The 18063-nt window shown below is 41.2% G+C and overlaps 1 protein-coding gene across 2 annotated transcripts in view; it reads right to left on the reverse strand.

Moving 5' to 3' along the window:
- The window catches only part of ZNF106 (zinc finger protein 106), a 70508-nt gene that overhangs the window by 23714 nt on the left and 28731 nt on the right, over positions 1–18063 (reverse strand). For both annotated transcript variants that reach the window (XM_075843708.1, XM_075843707.1), the window contains 10 exons: positions 15535–17568; positions 13864–14446; positions 12935–13004; positions 12169–12323; positions 11797–11857; positions 11244–11576; positions 9100–9817; positions 1566–1615; positions 365–510; positions 104–238 (listed from right to left, as the gene is read on the reverse strand). In XM_075843708.1, the coding sequence (XP_075699823.1) occupies positions 104–238; positions 365–510; positions 1566–1615; positions 9100–9817; positions 11244–11576; positions 11797–11857; positions 12169–12323; positions 12935–13004; positions 13864–14446; positions 15535–17568 (4285 nt within the window). The remainder of the gene's footprint in view (positions 1–103; positions 239–364; positions 511–1565; positions 1616–9099; positions 9818–11243; positions 11577–11796; positions 11858–12168; positions 12324–12934; positions 13005–13863; positions 14447–15534; positions 17569–18063) is intronic.

Genomic DNA, 18063 nt, shown 5'->3' on the forward strand with positions numbered 1-18063 from the left:
TTGAATTTTAAACAAACACTAAACATAATCATGCAACGATCTAACTCTTCCAAGAAACCTCTTAGTTACATTTTTCCGTTTTATCCACTTTAGAACAAAGTACCTTAGTAGAATAGCATCGGACGGTGTGGTCGCTAGACCCAGTAAACAGCACTGCATTCTTCCCATGTGTCGGAGTCACAAGAAGGCAATTGACTTTTGATGTATGTCCTTCAAAAACGCCTTCACATTTCCGGGTCTAAAAAAAAAAAAGGTGTAAAAAAGCACACACCTCTTATATCTTGCCTTATGAGTGATGCGGTCATTGAAATAACCCAGGGAAACTGATAGATCCCAATCCATTAGAATGCTGAAAACCACTCACCACAAGGTTGTAAGCCCGCACGGATTTGTCTGCAGAACACGTGTAGAGCGAACCATCAAAGATCTGAATGGCATTAACAGACGCTTCATGTCTTTCAAAGCTGCCTTCTGTAGGTTGCTCCTCTTCACCGGGCTCCGATGATCCTTCTGAAGAAGAAATTGAATGATTAGCTGCACATGTTCTTATTGTTATCCGCACCAAACATTTTTGTCAATTATTTGACCCCTTAATGTACAGGCCTGTTTGGGCTTCATGACCAAACCAATTTTTTCATCCTAACATTCCAAGAGCCATAACTTTTATATTTTATTGTGTAGCTGTAGGAGGGCTTGTTTTATGCAGGGAAAGTATTTTTCAATGCCACCATTTTGTGATACATAGGATTTATTAGCTTTCATTAGGTTATTTTTGTTTTTTTGGAAGGGAATACAAACAAAAAAACAAAACCGCAATTCCGCCATTGGTTTTTGCAATTTGTTTTTTAGTACTTTTGCATTATAAAACGTGTTTTTATAGAAAACGGTGAGTTTTGTGTTGCTGCATTCTGAGAGCCATAACTTTTTATTATGTAGCCATAGGACAGCTTGTATTTTGCGTCAGAAGTTGTCGTTTTTATTGGTACCATTTTGTGGTACATATAATTTATGGACTAATTTTTATTTAAAAAAAACAAAAAACTAACAAACCACCTTTTCTTGGCGGTGATGCAAAAAACCAGTATATCCGCCGGCGTTTTTATTTATTTTTACACGCCATGCTCCATGTGGTATAAATAATAAATTATCTTTATTCTATGGGTTGTTACGATTGCGGTGGTCTTAACATGTATTTTTCTTTTCTTAATTGTGTTTCAGAATGCCGATGGGGTGATAAAGGGAGCCCTCTTTCTCTTTAAAACCCCTTAGATACAAAAGGTCGTTATGGAGTGCGGCATCTAAGGCGTTAAACTGCCAGGATTGGAGTTAATCAGTTATTGGAGTTATCAGGAGCCTGGCTGTGTATAACAGCTGTGCTCCTGCCTCTGATCTCGTGGGTACAGCGGCAGTACCAACGAGATCCAAGTGACGGATATATCCGTCACGATGTGGGAACTAACCCCTGCTAGTATATATCAGTCTCTCATTGTTAAGAGGGTAATCAGATTAAAGAATCTCAGTATTTACTTTTTTTGCAACCCTTTGACCAGACATGAATTACTTACCTGATGAAATCTTTACTGCATTGCTGGAGTCTCCGTGAGCTTTATCCTTGCTGCAGGTATAGCAAAAAGTATCAAAATTAATAAGAGACATTTTATACGTTAAACCGGTTTTAAGATAAAACATTTTTTTTTTAACTTGGTATATACATTGGCGATAAAGAGAGTGAACGCGTGATAGGAAAATGTTTAAAGCGCATGAAAAAAAACCTCAATGATTTACAAGTGTTTAATGAGATTTTGTGTTTTTTTTTTTTTTTTTTTTATTATTTACTGTCATTTTGTACAGCCTTTATTTCCTGGTGTCCTATAGAGAAGTCTATGGGGGGGGCAGAAAAAAAAAAAAAACATATCTAAAAGCATGCCATGTCTTGAAAAGAAAAATGCTCTAATTTTTCTACAGATTTTTTTTATTTTTAAATTTGGCACTTTTTATTAAGCTTAATATATACCATACAGTAAGAAACTGCCGCAATATAATAAAGAAAGATTTCAAGGTACATAGGAACAAATGAAAATACAGAACACAAACAAAAATCCTCCCAATCTTCAGCACTCTCATATTTTTACACCTTAAAGGGGTTATCCGGGTACCAGAAGTTGCATTGCGATAATATATTTATGTGAAACCAACTAACCTACTAATAGACGGGAATTAAAAATTCTGTACTATAAAGGTGCAGTTCAAATGTCATGAATTATTCAGGAAGTGCTGCAGCTTTTCTAACAATGATGACGCTCCGACACAGCCCCACGTGACTGAGGGCTTGCTTCATGTGCGGTTCGTGAACATGCCCATAAGGGGCAGTCACATTAAATATTGCGTGAGTCCCGAGCAGAGCATCAGCTAGCGCTTTGCTCGGGACTCCAGCACTGCTCTCGATGTCCATATTTGGTCAATTCAGGGGTTTCCCATCGCTGGTGTCCCTGAGGAAAGCATCAGCTGATGCTCTGCCTGAGGACGTCACAGTCACTGTCCATATATGGGCAATGACGTCGGCAGAGCAGTACTGGAGTCCCCAAGCAGAGCATCATGGACTGCACAACTTCTGCCGACGTCACTGTCCATATATGGACGAAGTTGTGGGGTCCCGGAGCAGAGAATCAGCTGGCGCATTGCTCAGGGACTCCAGTACTGCTGCCGACGTCATTGTCTATATATGGACAGTGCCAATGACGCGGGCAGAAGTTGTGGAGTCCCCAGGCAGAGCATCAGCTGATGCTTTGCTCGGGGACTCTAGCGATAGGAAACCCCTGAATTGACCAAATATGGATGTCAGGAGCAGTGCTCGAGTCCCGAGCAAAACGCTAGCTGATGCTCTGCCGACTACTTGAGTCCAGAGCAATGTGACAGCCAGTTGCGTGTCAGGCTTCATCATTAATTAATGATGTTTGAACTGAACAATTTTGTACAGAATTTTTAATTAATTAAAGTATATTTGTAAGTTACTTAGTTTCACATAAATAAATTATTGCAATGCAATTTTTGGTCCCCGTAGAACCCTTTTAAAGAGGCTCTGTCACCACATTATAAATGCCCTATCTTCTACATAATGTGATCGGCGCTGTAATGTAGATTACAGCAGTGTTTTTTTATTTAGAAAAACAATCATTTTTGACGGAGTTACAACCTATTTTAGCTTTATGATGAGTTTCTTAATGGACAACTGGGCGTGTTTTACTTTTTGACCAAGTGGGCGTAGTGGAGAGAAGTGTATGATGCTGACCAGTGTCTTACACTTCTCTCCATTCATTTACACTGCACATAGTGATCCTGTGTTGATCACTATGTGCAGCCACATACACGCACATTAACGTTACTCAAGTGTCCTGAGAGTTAATAGACATCACATCCAGCCAGGACGTCATGTCTATTCAGAATCCTGACACTTCGCTAACGTTTGTGTGTGATTTACAGCACAGCAAGCGTAGTCTCGCGAGATTACACTGTAAAATGTCATTTACAGCGAGATTACACTTGCTGTGCTGAAAATCACAGACAAACGTTAGTGAAGTGTCAGGATTTGGAATAGACATCACGTCCCGGCTGGTAGTGAGGTCTATTACCTCTCAGGACACTTGAGTAACATTAATGTGCGTGTATGTGGCTGCACATAGTGATTTAGTAAGGTCACTAGGTGCTGTGTAAATGAATGGAGAGAAGTGTATGACACTGATTGGTCACTGATTGTACTTTTTGACCAAGTGGGCGTTGTGGAGAGAAGTGTATGACTAACCAAACACGCCCAGTTGGTCATTAGCATAAAGCTAAAATAGGTCGTAACTCCGTCAAAAATGATCGTTTTTCAAAATAAAAAACACTGCTGTAATCTACATTACAGCGCTGGTCAGATTATGTAGAAGATAGGGCCTTTATAATCTGGTGACAGAGCCTCTTTAAAGAGCTCTTTGGGTTAGCCACTGAAAACGTGCAAATCTATGGAAGTAAGGACACTTTCACTCGGCAGTATTTTGCTATAGTATTTTTTTAGCCAAAACACAAAAAAATTCCACTCCTGGTTCTGGTTTACAAATACTGATGCAAAATACTGGCGTGTGACAGTGGTCTAATAGGGTTGTCACAAAATCGACAATTATCACCTTAACACAGGATAGGTGATAATTGTAGTGTCGCTGGGGGCCCTACCACTGGGCCCCCAGCCTAGGGAAGGAATGGAGGTCCCGAACACCCAGGACCTCCTCACTGCACCCGGCGCAATCGGTAGGGCCCCCAGCGATCAGACAATTATCACTTATCCTGTGCATAAGTGATAAAGGGGTATTTCCAGAATTGCCAATTAAGGAAACAGCCAAATGTCCGCACTGTAGATCGTAAGACTGGAAAAACCCCTTTCATTAAAGTTTACATCCAGCTACAGAAAGCAATGACCAAAAAAATAAATGGTTACAATTTGTAAAATTTGTCAAAGGAGAGCAGATGTGGCCTTGCACACCAGAGAGGCAGAAGCGTGATGCTGGACTGCACAGGATGCTCAGGGAGCCTGCGTGAAGTGGGCAGTCACCTTTAGAAGAGGAACCTTTCCCTTTGGCTCAATAGGCCACCGAAATTACAGAACTAATACAATTGGCGATGGTGGCTTTTGTAGCCTTAAAAGGTATTCCTTTGGCCCTTTTGGGATAACAGAATGAGTCCATCTTACTGAAAGATTCAGTAACTGAGTGACCAAATCTAATGAGTGGAGAATGTAAGGAGACGTGCAAAAGAATGGAAGAACAATGTCCTCGTTTATGTGGATGGCACAAACAACCTTCAGAGGAAAGAGGGAACAAAGCGCAACACCACCCTGCCCTGGTGAAAGAGATAGGGAGGCTTGCAGGATAGAGCGGTCAGCTCAGAGACCCTCCTGATGGAGGTGACAGCTATGAGTAAAGCTACTTTCTAGAAAAGAACCCTGGAAGACACTTCATGTATGGGCTCATAAGGGAAGTTCTGTAGTGCATCCAGGACCAGGTTAAGATACCAGGAATCTTCAGGGCAAATGGACAGGTGGAGCGCAGTAAGCAACTTCCCATAAGTAGGTCTTGACTTGAGGACGAAAGCTAGCTGAAAGAGAATGTACAAGGAAGTCACTTGTCTTTAGAGGACGCCAAATCCATGATCCAAACCTGACTGAAGGAAGGACAGAAGTCTGGGGGTAGAGAATATGAGGAGGGTGGAGCTGCTCGCATTAGCTGAACTAAGCCTTCCATGTTCGATGGTACACCTTACGAGCCACCTACATGTATGTGTGACTGGTTGAGAAAAGCCCCAAAACGACAGCTTCAACAGCCACATTGTTAAACGCAGCTCAGGTAAAAGGTGAGATAGAATAGAAAACCTTTGGAAAGGAGGAGATCAGCCAGTCGGAGCTATGAGGATGGTCGAGAGGCCTTCCGCCTTGACTCACTTAAATGGAATGTGTCGCAAATTAAACATTTTTTTTCTTAAGTATGTTACTTATTTCTATTATATTAAAGTTTTTTGCTGTATTTATTTATTTTTTACACATAGTGGAAAGTATTAAAAATTAAATAATTTGACATGTTTTCCTATGTTGGCCACCAGAGGGAGCAAGCTGTCCTCCCTTTAACGCTTTTTATCTCTGCTAAGATGTTCCAACACAATAAAGTCTAAAAGAAAAACAAACGGGTGAGTGCCGCATTTTCATTTCTTTTACCTACATGAATGACTTTTCAGTTGACAGGTTCACAAGGCGTGTATTTGACACTTTTTTTTGCGCATTTTACATGCCTCTCCTGCTAAAGGTCTTTATCCCTCCATCCTGCTGACAGTCTCCTCCAGGATCACCACCCAATACTGCTGACAGTCTCCTCCAGCATCCCCATACAATCTTACTGACAGTCTCCTCCGCAGTAGAGGAGACTGTCACACCACTTTGTGATAGGAATAACCATCTGCTGCTGACAGTCTCCTCCCTGACCTCCAGCGGACGGATACCTCACCTCCTCACTGACAATACATCTCACACTCAGCACTGCTACATACATACACACAGCTCTAACACACACACACACACACACACACACACACACACACACACACGTCTACTACATCTGAAAAGCTTAGCTCCGCACACTGTCCACAATGAGAATACATCTAGCGACAGAGAGGGGGTGGCCCGTTGGGGGTGAGAGAAAGAGCAAGAGAAAGAGAGAGACAGAGACAGACACACCTTACCTGCAGTGCAGCTGATCTTCATAATGGTGCCTGCTATCTCCCTACAAACCGGCTTGTCTGCTGTGTGACTCTGACCTGCGTCTGCGCAGTACAGAGCCAGATAGCAGAAGCAGTGAACGGCTCACGTTCATTGTGCCCCATGCCCTGTAGCTGCCGTATTCCATCTGTGTATGTGTCGTTAATCGACACATACAGAGATGAAAAAAAAATGTCAGCCCCCATAGAGAAGTAAAAGTATAAATACATTAAAAAGTAGAAAGTGACAACACAAATAAATAACATTTTTGTTTACATTATATTAAAAACAATATAATAATAAAAAAATAAAAAAAAAATCACGACACCTTCCCTTTAAGCATTCGAGGAAGAAGGGGTATGCTAAGAACGAGATAAAGGTTAAAGAATTCTTCCCAAGGAGTGACAAGAGCTTCCACTGCAGTTGCGAGCATATCTAGGGCTCTGGTGGTGAAAAAAAAGGGAACCTTGCAGTTCAGATGGCTTTCGAAAAGGTCAACGTCCAGATTTACCCATTTCCGGCATATCCGGAGAAAGACTGCTTGGTGGGGAGACCATTCGCCCATGTCAAACCTCTCGTCTGTAGCCCAATTGTCCACTCCTGGAACGTGTATCACGGTTAGGGGTTTAACGTTATCCTCAGCGCACAACCGGGGAAGACTCATTTCTGCAAGACTGCAAGTACCTCCATGGTGAATAAGATGCTGATGGGATGTCCCTGAAGAAGAGGGATAGGAAGACGACCCGAAGTTCCAGAATGTTAATCTGCAAAGAGGATTCCCCCTTTGACAACAATCCCTGAGCAGTGGGAGAACCGAACACTGCCCATCAGCATCCGTGGACAGAACCAGCCACCTGAGAGGTAGAAATGATCGGGCCTGGGAGGGCGATTGCAGCTCATTCTCAACAAATTGGATCCCTGCAAACACCCAGAGTGAGAACGATATTTTTGACAAAAGTAGCAGAGGCATTGTCCCAATGAAAGGAAATCGCTCGTTGGATACAGCGTGTGTAGAATTGTGCATAAGGGATGAATTTAAATGCAGAGGCCATTTTCCCTATAATGCATGCAAAAACTAATGGAGCACGGAACCTTCCTGTATAGGAGAGACACTCAATTGGATGGACCTGACCTTCTCCACAGGGAGAAAAACTCTAGCTGTCCTGGTGTCGAATGCCATCACTTGAAATTCAATGCAGAAAGAAAAAAAAAAAGACTTCTGTTGGTTGATATCTTAGCATAACGCTGGATACTGCAGAGGCTTGGTTGAGGCAATGAAGATTGACCTGTCTGTAGGAATCCTACCGCAAAATATCGTCAGAGGAAGGAATTATGGCAGCTCTTGGCCAGCCCAAAGAGAAGTGCTACAAATTGGAAATGTTAAGAACCTATCATTTGAATCTGACAGAGTGTGATGCTCCTGGAAAGACGAGAAATTGGCAGATCCAGAGAAGGAGATATAAAACCATTTGCTAATCAGTTTGTCTGAAAACAGAAACAGCAAGTCCCACCATTTGGAATTTGGTAAACGCTTGACAGGGTGTTTCCATTAGTTTATAAAAAGGGTGTTTTCCGATTGTAATAAGTTATTAGCTATCCACTGGATAGGTGATAACGGTTAGATTGGTGGGAGTCCCCTAGCAGCAGGACCGCTTGCCAGGAGGATTTCTATGCCAGTAGTCAAACCCTCATAGATCTTATAGTTATCACCAATCCAGTGGATAGGGGATAACTTGTTACAACAGGAAAACCCCTTTAATGATTTAATCAAATTCTGTGTGGTTAGGAAAAACTACGGACTACAGACGATGGCGGTGGAAAGAAACTTCCTTCTGAGGCACAGTAGAATCCTCATCCTTGATGTAGACAGTGTCGTTAACAGAGCGGACGAGATCTTGCATAATTGAGATTAGATTTGAATTACATTCAGAATCGGAATCAGTACTCCCCAGATGAGGTGTATAGATACTGGAAAGAACAAACTTTACCACTGGCTGCCCTAGTTGGAGACTTACCAGAGGAGGCGGAGGAAAAAGAGGACACGTCTCGTCAACCCCTTGAAGCCCTCACCCTTCAGAGAAAGCCCGCGCTCAGCCTGGGATTGATAGTGAAGGAAAATCCGCGCCTACCTAGAGAGGCCTACATTTAAGTAACATGGTAGTTGAAGAAGAGTGAAAGAAAAATGGCAGAAGTGGTCCCCATGGGATATAAAAGTGTGGGGAAAGAGGTGGATCCATCGACAGTGTTGATAGAGACCTGGCGACGCTGAAAAAAGCAGTCGGGGGAAAGGGAAATAGTCAAAGTGGATTCGCAGTGAGGGAGGGATGAGTCGTGCCCAGCTGACAGCAATTTACTTTATATCACTTATCTATCTTTTTATATCTGCAATTTTTTTCCTGAGGCAATGTCGCATGGTAACCTTGCACTAGAAGTGGAAAACTAGGAGAAGGAGACTAAGTGAACGGCGGTGGAGGAAAATACAATGCAGGAGTCTGCCTGGTTTCCCAGCACCCTCACGGAAGCGCAAATAGCATGGCGCCCAGCGCTGACGGCAACCCTGATGTATAAGGTGAAAGGGCAAAATGGGAGACAGACTCTGGTTTCTGTCACCACCTGCAGGAAAAAAAGCAAGAAAACAAACAAACAAAAAACTACAACATGCAGCAGACCTGCTAAAGTGATTGGCCTAGGAGTATGGCCGGCATAGGAGGAGTCAACACTTTTTTGTACCTAGTGTCAGAGTACTAAACCTATGGTAATGCGTCCCCCCCAATGATATTAATGAGAAATTTGAATTTTTAGACTTTTTGGATGCTGCTCACCTTCTTAAAAAGGATTCTGTGTAGTTTGTGCCAAGTTCACTGGTAGATGTTACTTCATCATTTGCTTCGATATCCCCCTGGCTTGAGCGCACAAAATCTGGAAGATCAATTTTAGATGGACTGTCTGGCTTTTCATCTTCAGAAATAGAATCTACCTCCACCACCTCAAACCGAGGATTCCTTATTTCCATCACTTCTATGCTAGAATCACTGTCATTGTCCCCTCGGTTAAGCTCTGCTTCCTGTGATGCAGTGTCACCCTCCTGTTCTAGAGAAGTAGACGTGCTGACTGTGGTTTCCTTAGTGAGTCTTTTACACTTGACCTTTCTCACAGGCTTGATGGCATCAATGTCCTGCTCAGTGTCACTATTTTCAGGCATATGAGTAGCTCTCAGGGTCTTCTTCTTGCGTAATTTCTTCTTTTTTTTCCCGGTTTTTGTCTCAATGGTAATGACAGTTGGCTCTCCTTGCTCTGTAGGGCAAGTGGTTTCTTGTGGGGATATATTGAATGGTGGAGCTAGGCCTTGTTGGGGACTCTGAACAGGAGCAGGATGATTTTCTAGGCTATCGGAGTCTGTTTTTTGCGAGCTAAATAAGTGTGGTGATGTAGCAATGGATGCACTTGTTTTGTAAACAGGTGGAAATTTGCTGGTCAACTCCGAAAGTGACATAGTGGCTGTAATGATTGGATACAACGATGCATTTTGACTACTTTCAACTAAACAAAAGAAAAAACAAGGTTTATAATTTAGAATTAGGATGGCATTCAGTAAAAACAAAAAAAGTAAATATGAATATCTGAAGCAGATAATGAAAAGCCTATCGTGTCTAAATGACCGGAGGGAAATCGATGACCGATTAAATTTAGCCACAAACTATGAATTATGCTAATCCTTAAAGAGGCTCTGTCACCAGATTCTCAAACCCCTATCTGCTATAGCATGTGGTCGGCGCTGCAATGTAGATAACAGTAACGTTTTTTTATTTATTTTTTTAAAACGTTAATTTTTGGCCAAGTTATGAGCTATTTTATATATATATATGTGCAAATGAGCTTTGAAATGGACAACTGGGCGTATTTTTTCGTTATGTCCAACTGGGCGTGTATTGTGTTTTTAACTGGGCGTGTTTACGTGTATGACGCTGACCAAGCAGTGACCAGTCAGCGTCATACACTCCTCTCCATTCATTTACACAGCAGCGATGTGCAGCCACATACACCGAGATTAACGTTAATCAAGTGTCCTGATAATGAATACACATGAAATCCAGCATGGACATCATGTGTATTCAGAATCCTGACACTTCTGAATCTTTTCTGTGAGATTCCAGCAAGCCACGAGTAATCTCACGAGATTACGGAGGTAAACGAGATTTTGTTTCCCTTGCTGGAAATCTCACAGAAAAGATTCAGAAGTGTCAGGATTCTGAATACACATGACGTCCAGGCTGGATTTCATGTGTATTCATTATCAGGACACTTGATTAACGTTAATCTCGGTGTATGTGGCTGCACATCGCTGCTGTGTAAATGAATGGAGAGGAGTGTATGACGCTGACTGGTCACTGATTGGTCAGCGTCATACACGTAAACACGGCCAGTTAAAAACACAATACACGCCAAGTTGGACATACGAAAAAACACGCCCAGTTGGCCATTTCAAAGCTCATTTGCATAAATATAAAATTGCTCATAACTTGTCCAAAAATGAACGTTTTTAAAAAAACAAAAACACGTTACTGTGATCTACATTGCAGCGCCGATCACACGCAATAGGAGATAGGGATTTGAGAATCTTGTCACAGAGCCTCTTTTTAATTTCAATAGATTTTTATTTGAATTTTCCAACACAAAAACATAACATGAATGTAAAGATCTCTAAACATTTCGAGAGTGACAGAGCCTCTTTAAGTACACAATTATATAGTTTCACAATATATTTGAACTCAATGCTAGGTGGAGCATCGAATAAGAGGAAAGTGATTATGTGCAAGATCCTACAAATTTTATAACGAAAATGGGACCTTCTGTACAAAAAAAAAATACTTATTTGTAGGAGCTTTATTTTTTGCCCTGTTCTCCTAACTTCCTAGGGTTCCTGTTAAGCATAATCCACTCTATGTAGCACTAGCAGCGTACATACCGTCAGCCTCTGGTGGAGGAGTATACTGTGCTTGCCTTGGTGCTGGTACTGGCCGCAGTTGCGGTGTCACCACATTTTCCTCCACTATTCCTGGAGAAATCAGTTCTTGTTTAATGGTTATTGAGGAATCAGGAATGTCAGGTGCAGGATGAACAGCTGGCGATGTGCACATGGAGACGTTAGATGGCAGGATAGGACTAGCCAATTCTGCATGTGGAGACCGATAGCCTGGAGTCTCCAAGAGAAAAGGAAATATATTTCCTGGAGACACAACTGGCGTGTGTAGTCTGCCGGTTTTTCCCTCCTCACCATCATTGGTTGGTTCATAGGTCTCTGTTTCGAAAAACAATATTGTTACTACGAAAATATTGCAGCAGGCTAAAAAGATCTATTCTACTGCAGAGAAGAACGCAAATATATAACAAAAAATGCAGGACAATTATTTCATGGTATAGTGATGGATTATTAAATGGTTAAAAAAACAATTACTTAAATTCATTACGGTGCTCTTGAACCTAGAGAAAACATACACTAGATCTGAATTTGTTTCTACCTTGTAGTCCTTGCAAAATTTGGATTCTCTGGGTCCTCATGGCACTCATCTCCATTGTTATCTGTACAAAGGAATTACAAGTATAAACTGTAGCTTCATTTATTTTAACAAGAAAATATGTAATATTAAATATACTATTTTTGTGCTTTTTGAACTGTAGACTCGGAATTTACTACTCAGATTAAGAAAACCTCCCAGAGGAAAAAAAAACCCTCCACCACCAAACCTGTCCATAGACACACAAATAATTGGTCCAATAATCAGCGCTTGTGTCAATAGCCTGTGTCTCTTTGGTAGCAATTTTTTTGTTTGGCAAATTACAATGATCACTTTATTCCATTACAAAATTCCCAAAACACAGTGAGGACTTACCTGCTGTTTTAACACCATCAGACGCTGAACTTCCATGTAAGCGGCTTGTAGAGTATCTCGAGCCTGGAGAAGGTCGTCGTCAACTCCCTGGAGTGAACTGTTCAGCTCTTCTTCTCTTAATGAGAGGTTTAACAGGTGATCCACTTGGGAGCGCTCTGCAGGAACAAACAATAGCACACGAAAGATCAAATTCAAATAGTTAGATTAAAAAAAATAAAAAAATAAAAAATATGAAAAAAATGAAATTGAAGGGTTTGTGATATTCAGAAGATGATTTATGCATTTATATAATCTTCTGCAACTTTTACTGAATACATTTCTGTGATATTTTGCTTCCTACTGTGCGGTCAACCAGATGATTTTCGTCTGTTTCAGTTGGGTGAAACTCAAGCCTACCGAGTATTATGTGAAAAACGCTACTTTAAAAAAAAAAAAAAAAAAATACACGAATGTTCTGACAACATTGGGTTCCATGCACTCAACACTGGGTGTAAGAATCCGGCTGCCAAATACATGGAGGGCAGGAAGCAAAATCTGGTCGCCAGGGCAAAGTTTCTAATCACTATGGCAACCTGTTTTGTCCAGCCCCTGAATTAGAGAAAAAAATATTTGATGTCTCTATTTAAGCTTTATAGTGAGTGAACTTGTTCAAAACAATCACATAGCCCCCCTATGGCAATACAATATTTTCATGGAAACACATTTTTAACCTGTTAGTAACTGTGTTTGGTTAATCAAGACGACACAAATAATCTATTAAACGTACCTTTCCTTCCACGTATTTTTCTTCTTTTAGTGTTTCTTTCGAGGTTTGAAGGTTCATGGCAAGATCCATCCTTAAAGGAAAAATTTTATTAATATCTAAGTACATCAAATAAACTACTATTAAAATCCATGGGATCATCTGGTGGAAGTTTATAAACCAATTAATATTATACTATATAGAGGGAAAAGAATCATTCTGTCAAGGTGAGTTTAATAAAGAGGTCAGATGTTTAAAGGCTATGTAAATGGTTTGTCTTTTTAGAAAAAAAAAAAAAAAAAAAAAAAAAAAAAAAGGGGGGAATATGTGTGTGTGTTAATAAACTTTGTAAATACATTCGATTAAAAATTATTTTGACTTTTTCTGTATTCTCCATACAGAGAAGCCGTATCTAGCGCTATTCAATGAATCCGTCAGTCCCGCGGACCGCATGGGTTCAGTGACAGCGGGTCCTGCTTGTCTCTGACACACAGGTTCCACCTGTAAACTATCACATCTAAGTTCATAACCTATATGTGATAGTTTACAGGTGGATCCTACATGGACCTGCTGTCACTGAACCAGTCAGGTCCTCGGGACTGACTGATTCAGTAAAAAGCGCTAGATACAGCTGCTCTGTATAGAGAATACAGAGCAGCTGTATCTTAAAAAGTAAATTTAATTTATAATAAAATGTATTTACAAAGTTTATTAAAACACACACTAATACATATTTTTATTTAAAAAACCAAACAAAAAAAAAAAAAAACACTTACAAACATTTACAAAGCCTTTAAGCATTCATTTGTCTAGCATTCAGAAAGTACTTATATAGTCCACTGTACAGGTCAAAAAATAATTACGCACGAATTTCAAGAAGTTATATGAAAGGCGTGAAATGTCAATCACTGTCTTTAAGCAAAATTAACTAAATCTTAAAATAGGAAACATACCCCAGCGGCCCTTCTTTTCTTTCCAAATCCCTGACCATCATTTTGTTCAGCGCCAGATGTACAGCTATCAGTGGCTCCATCTGCATTATTGGCTCCTGTAACTGTAGCAGCACTGAGAACCATATTTTCACTAGCGCTCTGACACATGCGCAAGCTATCTGAGGCTGCACAGGTTTCCGCATTACTCATCTGACTTTGTGAGGTTTCAGAAAATACTGGGTTAGAAAGAAATGTAGTGTCCACTGCAGTAGCAGACAAAATGACATCGTCTGGCTCCTCTCCCTGCTTTGTAGGATGTATGAAATTAGAAGACAAATTTTGTCCAGCGGTTACTTGCGTCGGCTGCTGCGTTGGAATGATCTGTTCACCACATGACTCTGTGCTATGGCTGTTAAAAATGCCAAAAACAGAGGCCTTTTCCACAATAACACTGCTTTCGGAGAGGCTCCGCTTCCGTGATGAACTTAGTGGACCTGCAGTGATGGCTTCCCAATGGTAATTTTCAATCCCCAAATCTGATTCTTCATCAAAGTCAAGACCTTCTTGTTCACTTTGAACCTGTGCTACCATTTCTATACCAAATCTTAAAAAAGGGAAGAGAAAAATAAAATTAAAACAAACGTTTCTGAAATGTGATAACAGTCACTGTAGTTTCAGGTGAATTTTCTAAATAAATCATCTTGTGTGTGTACATGAGTAATAACACTACCAAAATATGACTTATAACCTGCATTTGAATCAGTTTCCCCCCTCGTCAAACTCCTTCTCTATTGGCCAGTTCCTGAACTGCAGAAGGGATGTAGACTAGCTGCTATGATGTCTCCCATACACAGCACAGAACCAGCACAGAGGATGTTATAATGAGAAGTCATTAGCAGTGTTGCCATATCCAGCACTAAGGCCCCATGCACACGACCGTAAAAAACCTCCGTTTTTGTGGACCGCAATTGCGGTCCGCAAAAACGGAGCCATTCACTTTCATTGAACACTGACACCTTTCCGTAGCACTACGGAAGGGAGTCCGTGCCGTGGAAATGTTCCGGGAATTATGGAACATGTCCGTTCTTTCACATTTTGCGGGCCGTGCTCCCATACTTTGTATGGGAGCACGGCCCGAAAATGCGGCTGTCAGTCAGTGGCCGGCCGGGCACGGTGATTGCGGGCACGGTCGTGTGCATGGGACCTAAGGTGATAGAAAACACATACTAAAAGCAGCAGCGTCTATTTTACCAGAGACGTCTGATAAGTGGAGAAAGAAGCATTTTTCTGTAATAAAAAAATATTACAAGGCTTCCTATGTGGGCTTGTACTACTGAATTTATGAACAAATAACAAGCACTGGCTTATCCCTCCTGTCTAGATGCTGCATTTATTCAGAAAAATTTGGGCGTGCAGGGTATGTTGGGATCTGTAGTTTCAGGTCAATAGCAGTAAACTACAACACTTGAGATGTGGGCAACTCAAATAGACTTCATCCTTGGCAGTCAATTCAAACTATTCTGCAGAAGGGGGGACCTCAGTGGTCGGTCGAGTAGCACCCCCTAGAGTCAAAGATTATATGCATAAGGGTACTAAACACACATTTCATACATACAAAATTACCGGTCTGTCCTGCTTTCCAGCGTTTTACACCCAAGCTATTTTACAGAACTGATTGACACATCGACAAACCTGGGCAAACCTTTGCCTAGTTCCTGCTTCTTCTTGGTCACATGCTGGATAACCTGTTCCCAATTTATATTCCTTCTCGAAGCATTCAGAATTTGCCTTAAGGTTGGTTTCAGACTCGAATCCTTGTCGGTCTCACTTTTGCGATGACCGCTCACATTTCTGATGCGTCGTGCACTATTGAGGTTGGGCTCAGGGAGATGTAATCCGGTTTTGCTTCGTGAACTAATGTGCCTAGTTAGATCTCTCTGTAGGGAAACAGGAAGACCAAGCTTGCTTAATTCTGGTAAAATAGTATTGGCCGAATGTGCAGCACCTTTTTGCAGGTCAAGATCGGAAACGTTTTCTAAGCCGTCAGCATCGTGATATTCTTGACAAAGATGAGAATTTCTGTTATCTTCACTGTCGAGAGACTCGGGATTGCTTTGTGAAACAGCAGGTGTGTCTGCAAATGGAACAGAGGAACTACCAGAGGGTGTGTGTTCAGTAGTTGTTATGCCTTCATCTTGCTTTTGATTGAAATTTGCGTAAGTGTTGATGGGCTCCGCAGCAGCTTGATTTTCCCCAGAATAGAACAAGTCATCATCACTCACGTCTTCTAAGGTATCGTCAGAGAAAATACCTGTCTGAAAGGCATTATTAGATGCCTCAGGACTTGTGGTCTTTGGATTGCTAGGGGCATCGCTCATAGACTGTACGTATGGACTTTGAATTGCCTGGCTGTTGCGTAGCATCTCTTTGGCCTTGCGCAGCACCTCACTAAGAGTTTCAACTGGTTCTTTCTTGCTGCCATCTTGGGTCTCTTGATTTGTCTCTGCATTTTTTGATGCACTTCGTAATTTGGATATGTAAGGATTGGAACGAATGGTTTCCAGATTAAGGGCACTTAATCGATTTTGTCTCTCCCCAAACAAGGATGAAGAATTCAGTTTTACACCTTTTAAAGGGTTTTTTTGATCTCTCTTCAATGTTGAAGCTTTTATATCAGATATGTTGTGTAGTGGGGATTTTAGTGAAGGCATGCGGTAGCTCGATTCACTCTGGTCAGATTTATTTCCTTCCGACTGTTCAGGAGAGAAATCAGATGAGTTTTTGGCTTCCGATACTTTGTCTATCTTTGGATCTCCACTCCCGGCATCTTTGGTCTCCTCTGGTGGAGTTACTGGTTGAATCTCTGAGATTTTTTGTGATGGATAAGGAGACCATCGATGGGGTTTCTCTCTTAAAGGCTTATTGCTCTTCTCAGAGCAAAGAGCAGATTTTGTTTTGGATGACAAGTCTACATTCTCTGACATTTTAAATCCCAAAAAGTGGTCTATGTGTTTATCATTTGCAAAGTCATCTGTAATTTTTGAAGTGCTCACATTAGAATTTAATAAGTTGTCTGTATTTTTTGAAGGGCTTATATTTGAATTATGTGCGAATTTGGTGGTTTTATCAAATTTATTCCATTTAAATCTTTCTTTACAGAAAGAGCTGGATGGAAAAATTTTCTTATTCCACCTTGGATCCTGTTCCTGGACAGTGTCACAGTGTCTTGGTGGTCTGCTCCTTCCTTGAGGAAATGCATCAATATTACCACCAAAGTTCCACTGGTTACCATTATATGAATTAGGTTGCCGATTTCCACCACAGTTTCTAGGATGCTGGTTGGGAAAATTTCCACTACCCTCTTGAAGCCAACAAAAATTTCTATCGGTGCCTCTTTGGTGCCAGCCGGTTGCCCCCCCTGCATTTGAGTGCCAAGTGCCTCCACCATTGACATGGATCGAATGTCGATTTAAAGGTTGGTTTATATGCCAACCAGCTCTCTCCCCTGGATTACTGAGATGTCTATTAGTATTGTGGTTTAAAGCAGGATGTAAGAACCCCGGTCTTGAATTATTGAAGCAGTCATTTTGCCACTGCCAGCTCATATCTGATGAATCTCTGAACCACTCTTGCTGGCCTGTCTCTTGATATGAAAGACGGTCATTTCTTCTCCTTTGATATTTATCAGATTCTTGTCCTTTGGAGGAATTACGGGCCTCCTCTTGCCTAATATTAAAACATAAACAAGTGGCTTAGAAAAAAGGAACAAGCATAATTAGAACGCATACATCAAACCTGTGATTACTAAAAGTAATTGTGCGTAATGGGAAACAAATCAAACTTCTTTGCGTAGGGTAAATGTAACAGTAATTCTTCAATTTAATCACTACTGTCATAAATATCCAATGAGTTAAAGAGTTAAAAGAACAATGCTTCTGAAACACACAAATACACACAATTCCATATCACTGTGGGACGCCAGGTAAAGTTTTTTGTTTTCAGGGTGGGAGACTGGCCCAACACATAACAAAAACAATTATTATTTCCTCTTGTCTCAAGGAGCAGATTAAGAAAAGGAAAACAAGAAATTTGCCTCCCCAATAAGCAAACCGAAAGGGAAGCGGCGAACTGCAGACTCAAACGCACATGGATGTCTAGCAAAGGTTGGACACAGATGAATGCACATGGATGGGCCACTGCCGCACGTTCTGATCGGTGGGA

This window comes from Rhinoderma darwinii, chromosome 12, assembly GCF_050947455.1.
Source record: "Rhinoderma darwinii isolate aRhiDar2 chromosome 12, aRhiDar2.hap1, whole genome shotgun sequence".
In the NCBI taxonomy this organism is placed as follows: domain Eukaryota; kingdom Metazoa; phylum Chordata; class Amphibia; order Anura; family Rhinodermatidae; genus Rhinoderma; species Rhinoderma darwinii.